Here is a 21364-nt window from a genome sequence, read left to right as displayed (position 1 = left end):
GTCTTTCTACGTCCTCTCCTCATACCTGACAAATTCTATTCAAACCCACTTCACTATTCACATGCCTTCAAATTTTCGATGCACGCTATTGCCCTATACATCTACCTATACCCAGCATCTAAAATCACACCATTTTATTACCAGTTAATCCAATTTCTTGCTAATTTAATTATGTTTGCATCTGATGGCTATATCATAGGCTCTCTATGTAGAGTAAAAAGCTGAGAAACAAAAAAAACAAATGCATGCATGCAATTGTAGATGTGTTGTCAATCAAACACGCCATGTCGAGAAGGAAATACCCTTTAGATTATTGTGATCACCCTCGATGGAAAACAGGTAATTAGTGAAAATCATCGGTTTGATAATCACCAAAAATCAGTGAAAAAGAATAAAGTTTGAAGAACAAGAACAAGAACACTGATAATAAGTCAACTAACTAGAATAAAAGCATCAAACTACTGTTACATTAAGCACCTAACATGCCCACTCTTTATCTCTCTCCAAATTACATCTACGTGTACACTTTTATATGATCTCCATGGGAATCGATATCTAACCTTGCAAGATATAACTCTTAAAGAAGATTAGCATATGGTCATCTCTTTGTTTCCTTGCTGTGTGTATGTGGAAGGATCAAACACTGGCTACTACCTAGCCATAGGGTCACGAACTTCAAAGAAAGAGCGATTCTTGACGACAATATCATACATGTGAATAGACCTGAAGTTGGAGAAATGTTTAGGGAGAGAGATTAGATGGGCAGAGTTGTCAGACTTGTGGAATTGGATGAGGTTTGGCTGATTGGAGTTATAGTAGCGAGTCCAGCCAAGTTCATTAAGTCTGTATTCGAGCTCAGTGTATGAGCGAATGACATGGTTGGTGGGGAGATAGACAAGGACCTTTGGTCGAGCCCCTGGTGCCGTGGCTGTGCCTGGAGAGGGTGGCTCTCTGTGCTCGAAAGACTCCCTTGTCGGATTGCTTACTAGGCGAGCCACGCCTTTCTTGTCAAATATCCACACACCGGACATGGCGAGCACCGTGACAGCGGGGGAGAGAGAGGAAGATAAGGGCTGGGGACTGACAGTGCAAGATGTATAGTTGATGAATTTATAGGAAGAAGTGTACAAGTTTACCTGTTGGGTCTGCCTCAAGAAATCTTAGAGGAGGAGGAAGGGATATCATCTAGTGGTACATCTTATTAAAATATATATATATTAATTAAATTTAAAATAATAAAATTATATTGAATATGCGTATATATAGCTCAATCGATCGAAATAGAAAGTTTCCTAATCATATGGGTATCTTAAAAAGAAAATTAATATCTTAGAATCTTACTACCATTTTTAAAGTCATTAGTTAGTTATTATTATTCTGTTTTGCAGTTGTATTTAATGATAGGGTTTAGTATTTAAATTAAATTAAAATATTAATTTTTATTATTTATTGTTTGATAATATTTTTTTATAATAGTATTTGATAATTAAATTAATAAATATTTAAAAAATTATTCTATCCAACATTTAATATGTGACAACCACTAGTTATATTTTCTTTTACAATTATATCATTTTATTTTTTATAAATTTATAAATTTAAACTTTCATTATTATACTGTGTTATCCGTCTATTACATTTGGAATAGTATTATTTTATTATATATGACGTATTAAAAAATTAATTAGTTTATTAAATTAAAAATATTTTATATTTTCTATAGTTGATTTATTAAAAAGATATTAATTTATTATTTATATTAATAGTTGATGAGCAATATTTATTCATATTTTTTATTATTATTTTATATTTAACAGTTTATTAAATATTTATTTTATACTAAACTTCTATTTAAAATTATTATATAAACAATTCTAATATTTAACTACTAGACAAATCATTAATAACTATTAAAACAGTTATTTAAACCATTAATATGTTAAACATAGTCCATATGTCTAATATATGGTTTCAAATACAATGTTTATTTATAAAATAAAAATATAATCAGACCTGTTGTAAATTTAAATGATAATTGTTTTACTTTAAAAAGTATATATATATACATGGAAATACGAAGCCGTCTTAGCTCAGCTGGTAGAGCGCATGGCTTTTAACCATGTGGTCGTGGGTTCGATTCCCACAGACGGCGTTTTTGTAATGGTTTTTCTTTCTCTTTTTGCTTGAATTGGTGGGCTGAAATCATAAATGTAGCCCACAGCCCACAGGCCTCCCCTTACTATAATAGGCCTGCTGAAAATTAATTATGTATCCTTGTATGGTTTAGTTTTGATTTCTTTTAATCTAAATATAAAACCAATTGAAGTGATGTTGCCAATCCAATTTCAATAATTTAATATTTATTTTTATAACTTTTTGACATTGGGACGACTTCTCTTTAATTAGTTTGGTTATAACAAAGAGTATTTGGCAGTGTTGATTTGTATCTGCATCTCTTATTTCACTTTAGAGTTTAGTCGAAAAGGAAGAAAAAAAAAACATTTCATGAAATTAACTTATTAAACTTGATTAAATGTTTCTTCCTATTGTTTGAAAGACTGTGTTTATGCACTTGTATTCTTTGATGATATACATAAATTATAGTGAAGTTTTGAATAAATTTTAAAATATAATTATTTTATATATAACGGCTTTAATATAAGTTAGATTAATAAAATTATAAAAGCAAATAGAATCATAATTCTCACCAGTTACACTATATATTAATTTAATTTTATATTATATTGTTATTGTGTTGCATCACCTTTATCATTTGCTTTTTCAGTGACGGTTGGTGCTCTCTGTTTTGAGCATGGGCTATTTTCTTTTAGGTTGCAAGCAATTGCCTTGATTTGTTATGTTATTTACTCTTGTAACTTTAACGTTGAATATAGTCAATAAAAGGTAAATTTCTATACTCTTTTTTTTTAAAAATTTCTTAACTTTCAAATTGCGTCGGTCTCAATCGATTGCATAATTTTTTTATTCTGATGTATTTAAACTTTGAATCCGTAGCAAGCTTTTATCTCAATTATATCATATTACCTTTTGGGGAAAAAGATAAGTAAAAAAAAAAAAAATTGTAAAAAAGAGAAGGAGAAAACCTAGGGTGAGTGAGCCTCCCTCCTCACTTAAATTTGCATTCAGTTGCTGGCTGCTGGGCAAATGATTTGTTTTTTGCTATTTCTTATATTCCCAAGGATCCGCGCATGCCAATACATGTTTGAGTTTCAGGTTGCTTTTAAAAAGAAGTGTTCAACTGATATTTTAATGTTAAAATTATTTATCTCAAAATGGTTTTTTGTTATTATTTTACTTTTAATTTACTTTATTTACACTTTTGAATGGTAATTATTAAGTTTTACTTTATGAAAAACAAAGTTACAATAAGACTTCCCCTTGAAAATCTTCCCTTATAAATAGATTTTAAATCACATTATTCAATAGCAATAATTAAATCCCGCACACCCCTTTCTCATGGAGTCTGCCGTTGGTACGTAACAGTATAAAAATACCCAAAGACGATTCATTCTTTTCGTCACGTATTGTCTTTGCTAGTAAAACTTCAGCTCACGACGTCGCTTTCATCTCTAACGATCGGAGTCTCCGTCTTCCATATTCAACAGTCTGACTAGGGTTTTGAAATCGGGCTTCCAGGAAAGGTATGAATTCATGTGTTTATGTTTTATGTGGTACTGGAGACGCATTTTACACTTGTGTTTGCTTGGTTGGGTAGAAAATGGGTTAAGGGAGGGAAAAGAGCTTAAAATTTTCTACTTCTTTTTTATTCTCTTATTGTTTGCGTGTTTAAACCTGCTTATGAGCTTATTTGCCTTCGACTTGGTGATGATCATACAGGCATTTGCTTATAGCGAAAAGGAATGGAATTCAAAGCTTGAACCTTTTTTCCCCTTTTTATAGGTTTAATATTGCTAGTGTATTTTTAATAACAATATCCGAGAATCTTGATTTCAGTTTTGGTACCACTTTCTTGTGTGTGGTTTGCTGGCAGAATAAAGGAAGAAGAGAGCTAACCTGTGCTTTTAGTGCTTATGGGCTTGAGATATGTTTGCAATTTGTCCCCAGTTAACCAAGCATTAGCTTTTATGCTGTCAAATTTTCAGTGTTTTAAGACCTTACAGTAACACAAACGCATGTATAGCTCTTTTGAAAAGGAGAGATTTGGTTACAATCAATTGATGGTGCAGTTTTATGGCGACTACCTTAATAGTATCGTCTCATTTTAATTACTCTAATTCTGAGTTTTCTGTTTATTCAATGGTAAAGTTTTAGATTCAAATGGGGCTAGAATTATCTGCTTGTGTTTATGTGACAATTTCAGGGACCAAAAGCACCCGACTCAGTCTCTGACTTTGATGTATTTCAGGTTTGCAATGCCTCCCACTTCAGAAAAAGAAAGAGGCTCGAATGACGTTAAGTTGGAAGACTACAAATATAAGTACTATAAAGAGTTGTCGAGGGGAAGCATCAAAGTTAAAATTTCCAGTTCAGCTTATAGATGCCCCTATTGTCACGGGAAGAAGGATTACCATTTTGAGGACCTTCTCCAACATGCTAATAGTCTTGGTAGAGTTTCTCAAAGGATAGATCTCGAAGAGAGAGCTCAGCACTTAGCTTTGGAGAAGTATATGAACAGGCATTTTAATGTGAAGGAGAGGTCGGTGTATGGCACCAAAACTGAGTCTTCCAGTGCACAAACACGTGATAGAGATCACTTTATCTTTTCTCCAACACATATGAGTGGGGATACTGATTGGAAAAAGAGTCCAATGAATGTCACCAAAACTGAGTCTTCCCCTGTACATAAACGTGATAGGGATCACTTGATATCTTCTCCCAAGTATATGAGTAGGCATATTGATGTGAGGAAGCATTCAGGGTATGCCACCAAAACTGAGTCTTCCCATGTGCATAAACATAATAGGGATTACTTGGTTGTTTCTCCACCTTTACATGAAAAGGGTAAGGATCAATTGCTTGTTTGGCCATGGATGGGAATTGTTGCTAATATCCAAACTCGGTTTCAAGATGGTCGTCGTGTCGGTGAAAGTGGTGCAAAACTTAGGGATGAACTAACAAGAAAGGGGTTTGAAACAATTAGGGTACATCCTTTATGGAATCACTTGGGGCATTCAGGATTTGCCATTGTAGATTTCAAGAAAGACTGGGATGGCTTCAGGAATGCACTTATGTTTGAAAAAGATTATGAAGTCAATAACTGTGGGAAGAAAGAATATTTTAAGCCTCCACTAAAAGGTCGAGGAGATAAGTTGTATGGTTGGATTGCACGTGAAGATGACTATAACTCCAGAAGTATTATTGGTGATCATTTGAGAAGGAATGGGGATTTGAAAAGTGTTTCTGGTAAAGAAATTGAGGACCGTAGGAAGGATTCAAAACTTTTGACCAAGTTAACGGATACCTTGCAAATGAACCGTGAGCGCCTCAAAGAAATGGAGGTCAAGTACAATGAGACCAGTGTATCTTTGAACAAACTAATGGAAGAAAAAGACGCCATTATCAGAGCTTATAATGAAGGTATGATCATATTTTCCATGTTCACTTTCAAGGCTGCAAATAAAGCTACTACAAGTGGAATTTGAATTATGTGTTCTTCAAGTAGCATGTTCAGCAGCAGCTTATTTTCATTGTTCTTTTTTTAATGATTTAATGTTCATTAGAAAAAAGAAAGATGCAGCAAAATGAGCGTGATCATTTTGAGAAGATTTACTTAGAGCACGAGAAAGCTATGCTGCGATTGGAGGATCAGAGAAAAGATCTGAAGGAGCGTGAGAAGCAATTGCAACAGCGTGAGTTTCAAAATGAAGATGAGAGGAGGAAGCTTCATCATGAGAAGAAAAAGGTGACATTTTCCCATCTTAAGTCAAATTCTAGCTCGCATCACTTATGCTGTCCTGCATAATAAATGAAGTTGATGTGTTTAACTTAAGATGAGTGAGTTAAATGTTTGGCTTGTTTTGGCATACAATACAACTAAGGATGGGAAATAGAAAGCTAAATTATGTATTTATGTTAACATTTCTGCAAGAGTACCGCATCTTGTTTTTCTGTTTGCTTCTTGGATATTTAAGTTGAGTTCGACCTTATGGTCTGAAACTGACGATACTCTTTGGATCTGGTTAGAGTACCAGAAACCATCACATGTTAACTTCCTATATTACTTTTGAGTTTTATATCCCATTTGATTTGCCAACAAAGGTACTCTATAGGTTATATGCTAATGAAATGGTATTTCACATTTGGAAGTAGTTGCAATCCATTTCAATGCCCTTGAAACTTAATCGTGGATATCTTTTAAAATGTGTCAATGCCCCCTTTTCCTTCTTTTAGAATGAGAGGGCAATCTTGGAGCAGAAAAAGGCAGATGAAAGCATGTTGAGGCTGGTAGAAGAACAAAAGGTGCATTCTTCATCCATCTTCTTGAACCATAATATGAAAAGAATGATCTAAAATGTACCCTTTGAATGAATATTATAATTCTGTTTATGATCAATCATCAATGGCAGATACAAAAAGAGAAACTCCATATGGAAATTATTGAGCTGCAAAAGAAGCTTGACACTAGGCAAGCATTGGAGTTGGAAATAGAGCGCCTGAAGGGTTCTTTACAAATAATGGACCACATGAGAGATGAGGACATGGAGGTCAAGAAAAAGATGGACACAGTGCGCCAAGAATTGATGGAAAAAGAAGAAGAATTAGATATATTAGAATCACTTAATCAAACTCTTATTGTTAAGGAGCGCATGAATAACGATGAAGTCCAAGGTGCTCGAAAGGAGTTAATAAGTGTAAGTACCTACATCTATAGTCCCTTTCACTGCAAGACTTCATTGAAATAAAACATGGAAGATAAGTAGAATGTTTAAATTGAAAAATCAATGGCTAAGTTGAATGGTGAAGTATTATCATTATATGTTTGTTATAGACTGAAAATCTTGCCAATGTGATAATGCTATAAGCTGGAATCTGATTTCCTTGCTTTTGTAGGCTTTGAGAGAAGATCCTCGTGCTTTGATACGTGTAAAGAAAATGGGAGAGCTTGATGGTTCACCTTTCCAGGCTGCAGCCAAGAGAAAATTTTCTGATGACGCAGATGGGAAAGCAGGAGAGCTGTGTTCACTGTGGGATCATTACCTTCGAGACCCTAGCTGGCATCCATTTAAGATCATCACTGATAAGGAGGGACATAGTGAGGTAGCTTATATAATCAAGCATTTTTCCCTGACTAAATGAAATGGCAGAGTCACCAACCAGGATATAAGAACAAAGATGAATTACTGTCCTGCTTAACTTCGTAAAATTTCTTTCATTCATCACTTTAAAATGTCAATAATTTCCCCTGCAAACTTGAAACTAGTCCATGTTTAGTTCTGCTTATTCTTTTCTTACCTGCTGAAGTTTGTTGTCAGTGGTATATCCTATAGCAAGCACAGCTTGACTATGTTTCAAATGTTATGCATGATAGTCGGAAATCGCTGGAAGTTCAAGTTGCAGTTTTCTTTATCATATAATTTCTAATCGATTTGTAGAGGACATGCTATTGTCTTTATCTTTGTGGAGGTATTCCAGTCTTTTTTGGACAATTTTTCTACAATTCTCTGACACCTTGCTTTGTACTCGTCTTTCTCTTTTTCCTCCAATTTTCAGGGAGCTATTTTCTATTACCCTCCTCCGAGGCTCTCCCTTTTTGTTATTTTACTAATATGGATTTTTTTTTTATAATCAATTGATCAACCAAACCTTTTGTTTCCTTTTGATTGTGAAATTATAGTTCTTCAATCTGGTTGTGCAGGAGATAATCAATGAAGATGATGAAAAACTGAAAGATCTGAAGAGCGAGTATGGTGATGAAGTTTATAATGCTGTGACCAAAGCCTTGAGAGAAATAAACGAGTATAATCCAAGTGGAAGGTACATAGTAAGGGAGATTTGGAATTTCAAGGAGAACAGAAGAGCAACGCTACAGGAGGGAGTGGCACATTTACTGAAACAGTGGAAGCCGCGTAAACGAAGGAAAACCTAAGGTAAGTACATGCTGTTTGATACATTAACCTTGTTTATTATAATTAATTTTTCATTTGTCATGTCTAGATATTGTGGATGAACTAATTACAATTGAACTTATTATAATTATTTTTTCATTTGTCATGTCTAGATATTGTGGATGAACTAATTACAAGTGAATAATATGGCATAGCGAGTGGAGGATTCTGATCTGACACAACTACCTTTTTATGCATGTTGTTGCTTGATCTATTCATGACTTAGCTTGGACGTGAATTTGTTATAGAGATTACCCACTTGTATGAGCTTAATATGCAGCATGCATGACATAGTAAATACTGTTTAATCCACCCAAGCACTTGCAAATACACACAAATGTATTGTAGTAGTGCTTACAGAAGGCATAATCTGGATTTTCCTCTCATTTTTCACATACATGCAAGTTCACACATTTTATATCAACATTAATGTAGTAGTGCTCTTATCATGCATTGTGAATCCGGTACTCATGCGCTTTGTTTGTCTTTGTAGCCTTAATGATTTGATTCTTGGATTGACTTCTGATCTAAATTCAATGGTTGACAAAACCTGGTCATGTTATCTTTCGACTACCTTGGTCTTGGGACTAATTGTTATAAAGGAAGATAAGATGAAAAACAGTTAAATTTTAGGGAATTATGTTATCACGTTTTCTGGATACATTTTTTTTTTTTTTGGTATTTTTTCTTTCTCTTTCTTCGAGATACAAAGTTTGGGCAGTGATTGACTAGTTGTCTCGATGTATGTGCTTATCCAAATAGCTAATATGCTAATACATTTCTAATGGCATTGTTAATTTTTTAACGATAGGTTCCAAACTTGTAATTACTATAGCACTCATGAGCAAAAGTTGAAAATTTTATCTATTTTCATGACACAGGCCGGATGAAGGCACGTTTCAACTTGACCAATGAAATTCACAGACAAAAATAACTCTAAATCACAAAAAGCTTCACCAACAATTGAGCAGCTAGGACATTCGATTTGAAATCTTGCCACCGAATTCACACTTCTTTTTAAACCCTTCCTTTCAAATTTCTAATCTTATGATTTTGTTTTTTTTATTTATTTCAATTTTAAGGTCCCTACGATTCCAATCGAGCATGTGAACTAAAATTATGCAAAATCTTAGATCAATCCGCTTTTCTTGATTTACATTTTAAAATTTTATCTTTCTTCTAAGTGATGATGAGCTCGTTACTTCTCTAATTCTGGTTTGTTTTGGCTCCTTTGGTGGGAAGCATAAGTGTTCTATTCTATTATGATATCTCTGTTTGTATACCTGCACCATTGAATCCTGACTTTGTAAAACCAGAATTCCAAATTCACGACTCTGAGTTCATATGTCATAACTTGATATTTTCCCCTACATCGCTTTCCAAACATCACTGTCACTAGCCCTCGTTTTGTAGTGCAAGGTATTCAACAAAGTATATAATCCCACCTAGAATGTGAGACCCATCATCTCTGCAAAGCATCGACCAAGGAGATCTCAGATCATTTGTTTTCTTATGATTACTTTGATTTTAAGACACTTTTTATAAAAGAAAATTTTATTTTTGTGAAAAATAAATAGCTTTATGCGCAACAAATTAAAAAGCCACAGATTGGGCCCATCAAACCCATATATATATATATCCATATTCAGTTTTTTTACCATTTCACCAGAGACGAACTGTTGAAGTTGAAGACTACAATTTCAAGGCAACCCCTGACCCAATTCCAACATAAAACTAACAAAGCAAGCAGTAACACAACACAATCATGTCACGTCAAAGGCACCGAGCATTCCAGCATTTGGATGTATGACATATGCAAGGAAGCCTAAATATTTCGGGAAAGAGAGAGAAGGGTAGAAGAAGAAGAGAGCGAAATGCGGGTGTAAGTAGTATTGACTGAGATCGCCGGTTTCGCTTTCTGTTTCTTTTCATTTTGATTTTTTTTTTAGATTGTTTATTTTTTATTGCCTTCAGCTAAGGACAACGATCCATCATCCTTAATTTTTCTTATCATGAATAGTGGTGCCAACTTATTTTAGGGTTTTTTTTTTTCATTTTCTTCCATCATTCTTGGTTTTTCTTATTATGAATGCAGCTTGTTTTGGATTTCTTTTTTATTTTCTTGATTTTGCAAGTCCATATTGTTTTCTAGGCGAGAGTTCACTGCTCTATAGGACCTGTTAAGAATTAATAGCTCGCTTTTGGCTGCCATAGAGACTTATCATTGCTATGATGCTAGTTTCCTAGAACCGGCTCACTTCGCCCGAGGGATCACGCCCTTGTTAGTTGATGTTTGATTGTAGGCTTTACTCGACGTGCCCTCATACATTCTAATTCTGTTATGGACTGCCTCAAATCTGTGTTCATCCTAAGATTCTAGTTTGGGCATGACTATTTTTGCATTTTTTTTGTCCCTGCCAGCTATACTTGATTGCTGCTCTGTTTTGATTGGTGCTGTTGCTATGGGTTTCGGTTGCTCAGTGACTGATGATCGATGTTCCTCTCTCCATGCGGTGCATTGGTTTTTATGGCTAAATTGAGTAGATTTTGAGCTAATTTTGAGTTGGTTTAGTTCGTATGTTGTGTTTTTGGTTTGGAAGGGTTGACTTTTTTTTTGGACGAGTTGATTTTCTGGTTTTTTTGGATTGTATGTAGATTTTAATTTCTTCTGTACTTTGAGCCTCTTTTGGCCTTGTTAAATGCAGCCTTGCATTATTAAAATACATATACATATATTTCCATTTGCTCATTTTATTTATCAAGTATATATCGCACAAAATTAGAAGGATGCAAAAGAAACTTTTATATCAATATAAATCGTATTCCTTTATAATTTCTGTCCTGCAATTTCTCCAGTTCAAATATTTCAGTTTGTCTATTACTTCCATCAGAATGCAACGAAACTATAAAATTGTGTATATTGGAATTGATAGTTTAAATATTTATTCCTCCATCAGATTTTTGTGTCAAGTAATAATTGATACTTTATATCTCAACCTGCAACTGCAAGCAAAAGTAGAAGGAATTTGTTAGTTTCATTATTTACCCCCTTCCATGAAAGCCTAAGGTGAACCTAATTCACGGATTATGGAGACAAATGAAATTCACAAACAGGTTCAACGAGTATTTATATATGTGTACAAATTTAAAACTCAGAATTCATCAAGGTATTTTTGAAGATGACATAGGTTATATAAATTTTGCTATTATGCAGACTTACCAAGATTGGACACACACATGTAGAAACGTTAATGGGCGGGGATCCCTTGTTCCCAACGAGCATCTACCCAAATATAACAGAGATGAGTATAACCTATTTGGTATAGTTATATAACATAATTTTATATTTCAATGGATAATGCATTACTATTTTGTTTAAATTTTGGAAAAAAAAATAAAAATCAAATGAAAATAGGGAAATATAAAACCATACAAGGAAAAAGCAACTCGGGGGATGGGAAATTTTTTCTCCCCGCTAGGGGGACAATGACAATGCGGTGGACTGGCCACTAACCCTGCCCAGTGGCCAAGTCCCTTTCATTAGGACTTGTCAATCAATAATTGTTTTAAATATTTGCATTTATTATTAGTGGCAGCAGTATTTTATTTATTATGCATCTATGTCTTGTTTGATTTGAAAATTTTTACCAAATTATTCGCTATAACAAAGCTAAACAGTAAAACAAGTTTTTCTAAGAGTCAGCAAGTAATTTTCTATTAGATTATTTATTTATTTATTTATTTATTCTGCTCTTATCTTGTGATTATTATTAAATAATAGAAAATAACTTTTTACATTGTTTTTTGAAAGAAGTTATTTTTTTCATTCTAATAATAATATATAACTTTTTAATTTCTTAATATTTAATATAAAATTTTTAAATACAATTAATATATATATATGTAAAAATTTAAAAAAAATATTAAATTTAAAATTAATAAGTACAAATAATTAAAAACACAACCATAATTTTAATATATATTATATTTATCTTTCAGTTGTATTTTACTCTTAACCGCTTATTTCTTTTTTTGTCTGGGACAATATCTTAACTGTTGATAATTATAATATTCACATAAATAAACTTTATTGGTTTTATTAAATATATATTAATATTTTTATTATTAATTACTTATTGATATGATTATAAAATATCCATATAAATCTAAATCTAAATCTAAATAAATATTATAATATTGAATCAGTAAATAAAGCCAAAACACAAAATTCAATAGACAAATGACAAGTAAAATAAAAAATAATTTATAAACTATAATAATGAAATTACAAGTTACAATCACAAGTAGATGAACATGAATGGATACCAAGTAAAATTAATATTAAAAAAATAATTATATTCTATTTTAATAAAAAAATGTCTATAAATATAAAAACATTACAAGCCTCTACCGTCAAATTTTAAAAGTTAAATTAAAAATATATTTAAAGATAATAAACAAAACTTTCACAGATATTTATAAGATATATCCTTAAACTTTAATTTTAAATATTTTCAATATTCTTATCTAAATTTATATATTTTTTATTTTACTAATAATTTTAGAAATAAATATTTCTGCACGGGCACTTAAGAGTATAGTTAGAATTTAAATTGACAATTCAAAATATCAATTAGATAACTACGGGTTGAAAGCTTAATATTGATAATAAAAATAAACAGAAATGTAATGACAAACCACTACTCATTGAAAAACAGGCAGTTTCAATATCAGTAAGTTTGAAAGTTCATACATGGGTTGTCTGATGATGTAGGCAAGCAACTCAACAAACTACGATCACTCTTTTAAGTGAGAAAGAATTTTATGCTCCTAGTAATCAATGAGACTTATTATACTGGCTGACCTTATCATAGGTGTATAGGAACTCTCAAACCATCACGTGCAAGCTGCACCGATATTCCTGCCCTAGAAACAGAAGGTGACAAAAGAATATCAGTTGCTTAATCTTCGATCAATATAAAAAGAAGAATGCAGACAAAATATAACACAAAACCATAATCCTGTTGAACTCTGCTGACACGACATTATCTCAATACTGCATTTTATTCAACAGCCAAATCAATATGTAATTGAAAATGCATGTCATTAAGACTATGGAATAAATTTTACGCCTTTCAGACCATTCTGCCAAGAAGTCATTGTCCTCGTAATGATCAAACTCATGATTCCTTCCAATTAGAAGAGCTAGCCTTGGACTAATCTCTTCATTGCTTCAAGGGCCTGCAGGCAGGCAGCATAAGTGGCTGTAAGAGCATTTAAAAAATTAAGAAAATCTCAAATAATGAATTGGAATGGGAAAGAGGGAAAAAAACTAAGCAGAAATGAACATTATGAGATCCATTCTGCAGTGAGGGTGCAAACAGAAGATAAATGATGTAAATTACTGAAACCATAAGAAAATATATAGCACAATGGCAACGCAAATTTGGCTAAACAGGTGTTACCAATATAGAAGAGGAGGAGAATGCAATCAAGGAGGTTTCTTAGAAGTATGAAGGGCCTATGCATTATTCACTTTGGTGGAAGATTACCATCCCTATAACTGCCCTAAAAATCAATTAAATCATCTTTAAGTTCTATTTAATCTCGAACCATTTCTACTGAAAACTATTTTAACCACCCTCACCATATTCTGTGCTTGCAGGAAAACGTGCAACATCAAATATATAAGCAATCCGGCTTTTTTGGCCAAAGAGAAATCCCAAGCAAATATAGTCCTCTACATGCATTACCTGCATGAGAAAGCATCTGTAAACAATGAGGATGCATACATTTTGTCTTTTTGCGCATGTGTATTTGAAGAGAGTTTCAATGTAACTGGCAAAGGGACAAACTGTAAGCCTGAGCAACAAATGAGCTCCGACAATCTTCTGCAATTATCTTCCAATCTAGCTGTGCTACCCCCCTTATTTCCTGACCTTCCCTTCATTTTTTCTTTATCAATTAGGGAATCTTCAAAGCAATGCTGTTTCCAAAAGGCAAAACATAGGCAAACATCAAAACAATGTTACAAGGCAGATTGCATCTGATACAGAATAAAGTAACAAATGTAAAAATTTAAGAATTCCCCTTGCTTAAGTTCAATTGTCAGCAAGTCTACATTAAGACATAACTGTGTTGTTGTGTAATTGATAAACCAGATGAGTTTAGCTACGTTTTAACAAATCATGAATAATGAAGGTCCCAGATTATACAGTAACAGATCCGCATTGACTCAAAGGTAGAAGCAGTTGCCCAAGGGACTGAGAACATTTCCCTGCAAAAATTTCCTAAGTATATAGTTGCATATTTCATGACAAAGCACCCATAGAAGACAGAAAAATCACGACAAATAATTATTTCCCATAACAAGTATGAGAATGTGAATGTATAAAGCTGTAACTATGTAGCTGAGAAGGAATACCAAACGTACCTATCCATGGCAAACTGGCTCAGGAAAACTGGGGGTTCTATCAATATCATTTTTCAGACTAACTGGTTCCACAGCACGTATGTCATCAATTCCAAGAACTGCATCAGCATGGATGGGTCAAAATAATGTTCAGTCATACAAAATTAGTCCTAGTACTTCTCCATGGTTCAAAATGTATTATAACGAACAAAGAAAATCAACCACCAAGATAGAACAAGGAAGGAGAAAGGACAAAACGAGAGAGAGAGAAAAAGAAGAAAGGAGGAGAATAAGAATACATATCAGAAGCTTTAGAGAGAGAGTGTGTGCAGAAAGGAATCCTTGTACTGTTATTTGTGAATATACTCGTTATAATCTCAAGCTCTATACAAGTAATGCATTCTCCTGCCTCTTTGTGTTATTCAATTATCTACAGCTGCAACTAATCTCCCCTTCAACTAACTATTCCAGCTCCACTAACACTTGCTGACTAATTCCATTACATGTTCAATCACACACCATCACAGCTCACTTAGTCAAGTCACCTTCTGCCATAGCCACAACATAGTAACTGCCAGTTGTTGAGTTATGGCTTATACTGTTAGAGGAAAAGTTATCGTCCATTAAACCATCCTAGTAAAGGGGTGGAGCTCATGGGCAGCATGCTAGATATTGCTAATCTTGGAAGTTTACTCTGTGATTATGTGAATCTTATTTGTGTAAGAAATCCTAGGTTACAAATATTAGGTCAATATAAATAAGGCTACAATACTCTCCTTTCAATAGTAAAATGCAGGCAGTTATTGGATGATGTAATTACATTTTCCAAACGGCAAAAAGTTCTTGTGTTTGCTTTTCTCTATCTATTTTTAATCTGCGTATCTGTGTACAGGAGGCCTTAAGGAAATAGCTGAATGTGACATTTAAAACAAAGGGGGAAACTACTGCTCCACCTGACGTGATTAATTATGCAGCCATGGCAAAACGCTAGTAGCACTCTAATTCAGAAAAGGAACCTATAATTTTTTGTCAGAGTCGTCAGTAGTGAATACTTACGTTCCTTCCTCATAAGGTTCTTTCCTCCCCATTCTACCATTCTTTTACGATATCATCACAGATTCTTAAATAATTAATTAAAAAAAGTTGAGAGATAGACAAAAGACTTAAATCAACTAAAAACACTTCATCAAAGAAAAAAAAAACTTAACGATGGTGATGCCGATGCTTCCTAGCCTGGTCCTGGTTGTATCTTGTTTCCCAATTTGAACTTTGTTCGCTCAGATAATAATAAAGAATTGAAAATAGATTTCCATTCATATCATTGGAAATAACACAATCAGAATCTCTTCGAAATCAATCCAAGCTCATATGCAAACTTGTCGTGGCTATTTTGTCCAACCAATGCGAGTCATGACAAAATACTTTCATACAGTTAGCAGAGAGTTTCGGTCGACAAATTAAACATAAAATGACAGAAACATTACTTACAGAATCCAGTCGAGGAATACGGTAGAAAGTAAACCACCTAAGCACTTGCTCCCTAAATGTCTTCCCGACATCAATTAGTATGCAATTGCGTTTCCCATCACTCTGGCAACAATCTATAAGCAGAGTTGTATTACACCTGTACAAATAATATAATTTTAAACAAAAATTGAAATCAAACCACGCGCGCACACAGATCAATTTTATTCCTCAATTTTCGCATCAACCAAAAAAAAAAAGCAGAATAAGAAATAAAAATCCAATGCCGAAGAAAAAAGTCATCATCAACTTTGGCGCTTTTTACAATGGGTACTTGTTTATTAATTAATTGGAGCTATAAAATTAAGCTAGGTTTTACAATTGAATCCCTATTAGTTTTCACTTAATAAGCCACATCAATATGATCATTAAAAATTTATGACTAATAGATAAATTTACAGCACGAGGAGAAAAGGCTAAGATCATTAAAATCGAGAAGATAACCTATAGTTGGGGTTTTGCTCAGGGAGGATCGAGAGGGCCATGGAGCAAACATGGATGGAAGATCAGACGGCTGGATCAGGCACAGTGGGAATGGCACGGAGTTGAAGCAGCCGGTGCCGAGAAAGATAAGAGCTGATCTGATGTAACACCATCGTTATTAGCAGGAATCAATGGAGATTCCATTTCAGTTGAGTCAATTTGAGAAACTGATAGACTGAGAGAGTCAAGCGCGTAAAGAGAACGTAGAGATCGAATACATAGGGTGGGAGGGAAGGATACGAAGTTGTTCTCTTTTGGCGGCTTTTTTCTTTTGCTTTTGCTTATGTGGCAGCAACTCAATGTGAATGAGTAGTGTTTTTCACATTTAAATCATGTGGCATTTTCTCCTCGTTGGCTGCTCTGCAGTATTCATCTTTCAAATTATACTGGTGGATTTAACTAGGCATTAATTTGTTGCTTAAACAAATTAATAGATACAAACAAGACCTAACTTTGGGGAGGAAGCAGACAATGGGGTAAATTTCTTTTATTTTAGTAATAAAATTATATTTTTTTAATTATCAAACAACTAATTATTAACTAGTTAGGTAAAAGAAAATGTTGCCTCCTGCGTCAACTTTTAAATGATATCAATAGCTAATACTTGAATATTAATAATGTTGATCAATTCTACCTAGCAACTAAAGAATATCCAGTTTGGAAGCAAGTGTCAGCAGCCGGGAAAGAAAAAACGTGTGTAGGGCACAGAATTTGGATGGGGTTTGTTGTAAGTTTGATAACCATGTGGTGTTAAATCCATATCCAGCTATTCGGTAATTGTTGTTAATATTAAAATGGATGTTCACTCATAATTTTAATTTAATTATAAATATATCTGAAGAAATTTAATACGTTTTAAATTTTATTTTTTAAATTTTTATTTTAAAAAATTAAAATAAATGTAAAATAGTAGTCAATGTAATTTTTTTACATTTTTTAAATTGTTGAAGACTTATTTAATTTTAATATGATTATTAATACTGCATAAATCTGTTTGCTCTTAATTCCTTACCGATGTTGAATTGAATTAAAAAACAAATTAATTTAACAGCTTATTTAAATTTTATTAATAAAATTTATTTTAAAAAAAACTGTGTCAATATTATTTCATTTTGGCTTTTGTAAGCAATGATTTCACTCTAATCCTCTGCTGATTCTTCTAATGCCTACTAGGGAATATATGCAATTTCTGACCAAAAAAAAAGTAATATATGCAATTAAATAATCCAAAATTTAGCAATCCAATCACTAATCAAATGCATTTTTTCCTTATATATTAAGACCCAAAACTCAATCAGAATACAATTAGTTCAATGCGGAGAGACACAAAAAGTGAAACAGCTTGGCAAGTCCAAAACGTTTTCTTCTTGTCCTGAACGATTTTGCTTATTCTCCACGTCACCTCCTCTCTTCCCCAGCTGTGCATGCCACCCTTCTTCCTTCCTCTCGCCGTCCTATAATTTATCTCTTCTTCTTCGTTCTTTACCTCTGAGCATCAGAGACACAAAAGGAAACAATTATCACTGTCTGGGCCAGTACCCTAGATCTCCATCTGTCCTTCAAGTTTCAACCATATCATAGCGTCAGGATTCGAATTTTGAACCTTTCCCATAAAACACACCTTATTCGTCTGTGTACTTCAACATTTCCTTTTTTTTTTTTTTTTCCTCAAAGTGTACCTGAACATTCAATCTTTTTCTTTCCAGAAAGGCACCACTCATAGCCCACAAATCAGAAATGCTTCGCCTCTTATCTTTCATTACCTCTCTATCCACAGCACTTCCATACATAGTTTATTTTATTCTTTTCCTTCTGTTTTTTGAGCAGATCTCTTACTTGATAAAGAAACGCCAAGCTCCTGGTCCGTCTCTTGTGCTTCCTTTTTTTGGCAACGCAATCTCCTTGGTTAGAGACCCCACCAAATTCTGGGAAGCTCAGTCTGCTCTCTCTTCTGGGTTTGGTTTCTCTGTTAACTATATCATCGGGAGGTTCATTGTCTTCGTTCGCGACACTGAGCTCTCCCATCTTATTTTCGCAAATGTGAGGCCCGATGCTTTCATGCTTGTTGGTCACCCTTTTGGTAAGAAGCTATTTGGAGAGCATAATATGATCTACATGTTCGGCCAGGATCACAAGGATCTTCGCCATCGGATTGCCCCCAATTTCACTCCAAGGGCACTTGCCACCTACTCTGAGCTCCAGCAGATCATCATGCTGAAGCATTTGAAGAAGTGGGAGACAATGGCTAAGGAGAAGCCTAATGAACCCATCTCCCTGCGTCTGCTGGTTCGAGACATGAACCTTGAGACTTCGCAGACTGTAATGGTTGGACCCTACTTGAGCCCTGAAGCTCGAGAGAGGTTCAAGTTCGATTATAACTTATTCAATGTTGGCACCATGAAGCTCCCTGTTGACCTCCCCGGATTCGCCTTTCGAAACGCTAGGCTTGCTGTTGACCGCCTCGCCCAGACTCTAGCCGGATGCACTAAACAGAGCAAAACGATAATGGCAAAAGACGAGGAGCCCAAATGCTTGGTGGATTTCTGGATGAAAGAAACTCTCAGGGAAATCTCAGATGCGAAAGCAGCCGGCAAACCTGCACCACCTCATACCAGCGATGCCGAGATTGGGGGCTATCTCTTCGATTTCCTCTTTGCTGCTCAGGATGCTTCCACATCTTCGCTTCTATGGGCAGTGGCTTTGCTGGATTCGCATCCTGAGATTTTATCTAGAGTTCGAGAAGAAGTTACCAGCATCTGGTCACCGCAGACCAATCGTCTAATCACTGCAGACCAGGTCAGGGAAATGAAGTATACACAGGCGGTGGCGCGTGAAGTTATAAGGTACAGAGCGCCAGCTACCTTAGTGCCACATGTCGCCGTGAAGGACTTTCCCTTGACGGAGTCATACACAATTCCGAAGGGGACAATAGTGTTCCCGTCGGTGTATGAGAGTTCGTTCCAAGGTTTCATAGAAGCAGACCGGTTCGACCCGGATCGTTTCTCGGAGGAACGGCAGGAAGATCAGCGGTTCAAGAGGAACTTCCTGGCATTTGGGGCCGGAGCCCATCAGTGTGTGGGTCAGAGGTATGCTTTGAATCATCTGGTGCTATTTATCGCCCTGTTTTCTACCTTAGTTGAGTTCAAGCGCCACGGAACGGACGGCTGCGATGATATTGTTTACAATCCAACAATCAGTCCAAAGGACGGATGCACAGTATTCCTTTCTAGTCGATGCACAGAATTTCCCAGCTTCTGAACAAAATATTTGTGGTCAAACAATGGTATTTTTCTTTAAAACAATAAAAGTTATTAATTTGTACCTTTTTATTATTGTGTGGGTTAGGATTCTTTTGATTAACGGTGTGGGGGAACATTGATTGGTGAGGGAGACCGGCTTTGGTGTAAGTGGGAATCGAAATAAATGTGTGCTCTGTATTGGGTAAATGAAATTAATTTGAAAATGTTGTCTTTTTGAGCAATTTCGCATATTAAAGAATGACGATTCTCATCGACAACCGATAGGATTGTCGCAAAAATACTTTTATTTGAATATAAATTTAAATTTGATTAATATTATTAATATTTAGATTTATTTTAAATTTAATTAAAAATTATTATTTAAATAAAACTCTAATTTATTTAATTTTATATATTTTAATTATTAAATTATATAAAAAAATATTTTTCATTAATTTATTTTAAAAAAATAATATTTCTAAAAAAATTTATTTTTAAATAAAAACATATAAAAGATTTTATAAATATTATTATAAAACATATATTTTCTTAAATTAATTATACATAGCCAATAAATAATATATAACACCAAGCTAAAACAATCACATATTTTAATTTTTAATTTAAACTCATCTTAAATTTGATTATAACTATTTAAATTTATTTTTTAAATAATTTAATCTAATCAAATACTTAAAAATATTTAATTTATTACTATTCTTTATCTATATTAAATTTATATAATTTTTTAATATAAAATTTTGTCTGTTGTAAACAAAATATTTTTTAGTATTTTAGATATTTAAAAAAATAGTAAATAAAAAAATTTTATTAAAGAAAAAACTATTTTTTAAAAAAAATATTATACTCTTTTGAAAAAAAATAATTTTTTTATTGTAAAATTTTTATTAATACCTCTGAATTTATGAATATATCTTATTTTTAAAATTAAATTAAATAATAAAAATAAATTAAAAAATATTTGTTATATAAATTATTTTTAAAAATAAATAGAATCTAAATATATAAAATTTTATAAGACAGCATTGTATATTTTTAGTATATGGGTGTAAGTAAGTATTTTCCGTTAATAACATGGATAAGATTGGATGTGCAAACTGCACAGACCGTAGGTGGTCGTTGGCTGCTGTCTCGAACTTTCGCCGTTTTTACGCCAACAGAAGTTGACATTTGACAAGATTTTGGTCCATGCTATTGACACATTAAAATTACAGATATGCCCTTTTAGTTGAAGTCAAACAAGACTTTTCATTCATTACGGTCGCATATCATGTCAGTCCAAAAGCACAATAACCCACCATTGTGGGACAAGGATTATAGATAAGGTGTCGTTTGATTGGAATAATTCAATTAAAAACTTTTAAATTTTGCGTCCTTTTTCTGACTAGTTATTATTTTGACTTTTTATGAAATCCAAGTTTTTATTTTCTCACTCGTATGGATGGTAAATTATTTCACATAATCTAGTTAAATTATTATGAAAAAATCTACCTTTTAAAAAATAAGCTATTTAAATTAAATAAATCTAAATTTTTTCTATTATATTTTTTACTGGCATTTTTTCATTATTAATTTATTATTTAAATTAATAAATTTTA

The 21364-nt window shown here is 33.4% G+C and overlaps 2 protein-coding genes, 1 long non-coding RNA gene and 1 other non-coding gene across 18 annotated transcripts; 3 read left to right on the top strand and 1 right to left on the bottom strand.

Moving 5' to 3' along the window:
• The first annotated feature begins 2079 nt into the window (after positions 1-2079).
• Positions 2080-2152, top strand: TRNAK-UUU. Its single transcript has one exon. It is a non-coding gene; the product is annotated as a tRNA-Lys (tRNA).
• Positions 2153-3456: 1304 nt separating this feature from the next.
• On the top strand, positions 3457-10810 carry LOC110609902 (factor of DNA methylation 4). 6 transcript variants are annotated; one of them, XM_021749738.2, is made up of 8 exons: positions 3457-3662; positions 4343-5559; positions 5703-5884; positions 6373-6441; positions 6549-6833; positions 7033-7239; positions 7838-8069; positions 8201-8269. In XM_021749738.2, the coding sequence occupies exons 2-7, from the start codon at positions 4377-4379 to the stop codon at positions 8066-8068; spliced, it is 2157 nt and encodes a 718-aa protein (XP_021605430.1). In that variant the 5' UTR covers positions 3457-3662; positions 4343-4376; the 3' UTR covers position 8069; positions 8201-8269. The 6 variants fall into 6 exon arrangements, with proteins under 6 accessions (XP_021605430.1, XP_021605431.1, XP_021605427.1 ...); XM_021749739.2 differs by lacking the exon at positions 8201-8269 and adding an exon at positions 8137-8160; XM_021749735.2 differs by lacking the exon at positions 8201-8269 and adding an exon at positions 10509-10810 and having other exon boundaries at positions 3458-3662.
• A 170-nt stretch (positions 10811-10980) lies between these two features.
• LOC110609905 lies at positions 10981-16876 on the bottom strand. Of its 10 annotated transcripts, XR_002487107.2 has the most exons (7): positions 16468-16869; positions 15988-16123; positions 14521-14618; positions 13735-14073; positions 12952-13328; positions 11308-11370; positions 10981-11090 (listed from the first exon to the last, which is right to left on the bottom strand). It is a non-coding gene; the product is annotated as an uncharacterized LOC110609905 (long non-coding RNA). The 10 variants fall into 10 exon arrangements; XR_002487114.2 differs by lacking the exon at positions 11308-11370 and having other exon boundaries at positions 16468-16868; XR_002487109.2 differs by lacking the exons at positions 10981-11090; positions 11308-11370 and adding an exon at positions 15708-15884 and having other exon boundaries at positions 12734-13328; positions 16468-16875.
• A 941-nt stretch (positions 16877-17817) lies between these two features.
• LOC110609904 (cytochrome P450 710A1) lies at positions 17818-19969 on the top strand. Its single transcript, XM_021749742.2, has one exon. The coding sequence runs from the start codon at positions 18244-18246 to the stop codon at positions 19762-19764; it is 1521 nt and encodes a 506-aa protein (XP_021605434.1). The 5' UTR covers positions 17818-18243; the 3' UTR covers positions 19765-19969.
• Positions 19970-21364: the final 1395 nt, after the last annotated feature.

This window comes from Manihot esculenta, chromosome 2 (assembly GCF_001659605.2).
Source record: "Manihot esculenta cultivar AM560-2 chromosome 2, M.esculenta_v8, whole genome shotgun sequence".
Taxonomy (NCBI): domain Eukaryota; kingdom Viridiplantae; phylum Streptophyta; class Magnoliopsida; order Malpighiales; family Euphorbiaceae; genus Manihot; species Manihot esculenta.
This window is presented reverse-complemented; position numbering and strand designations above follow the sequence as displayed.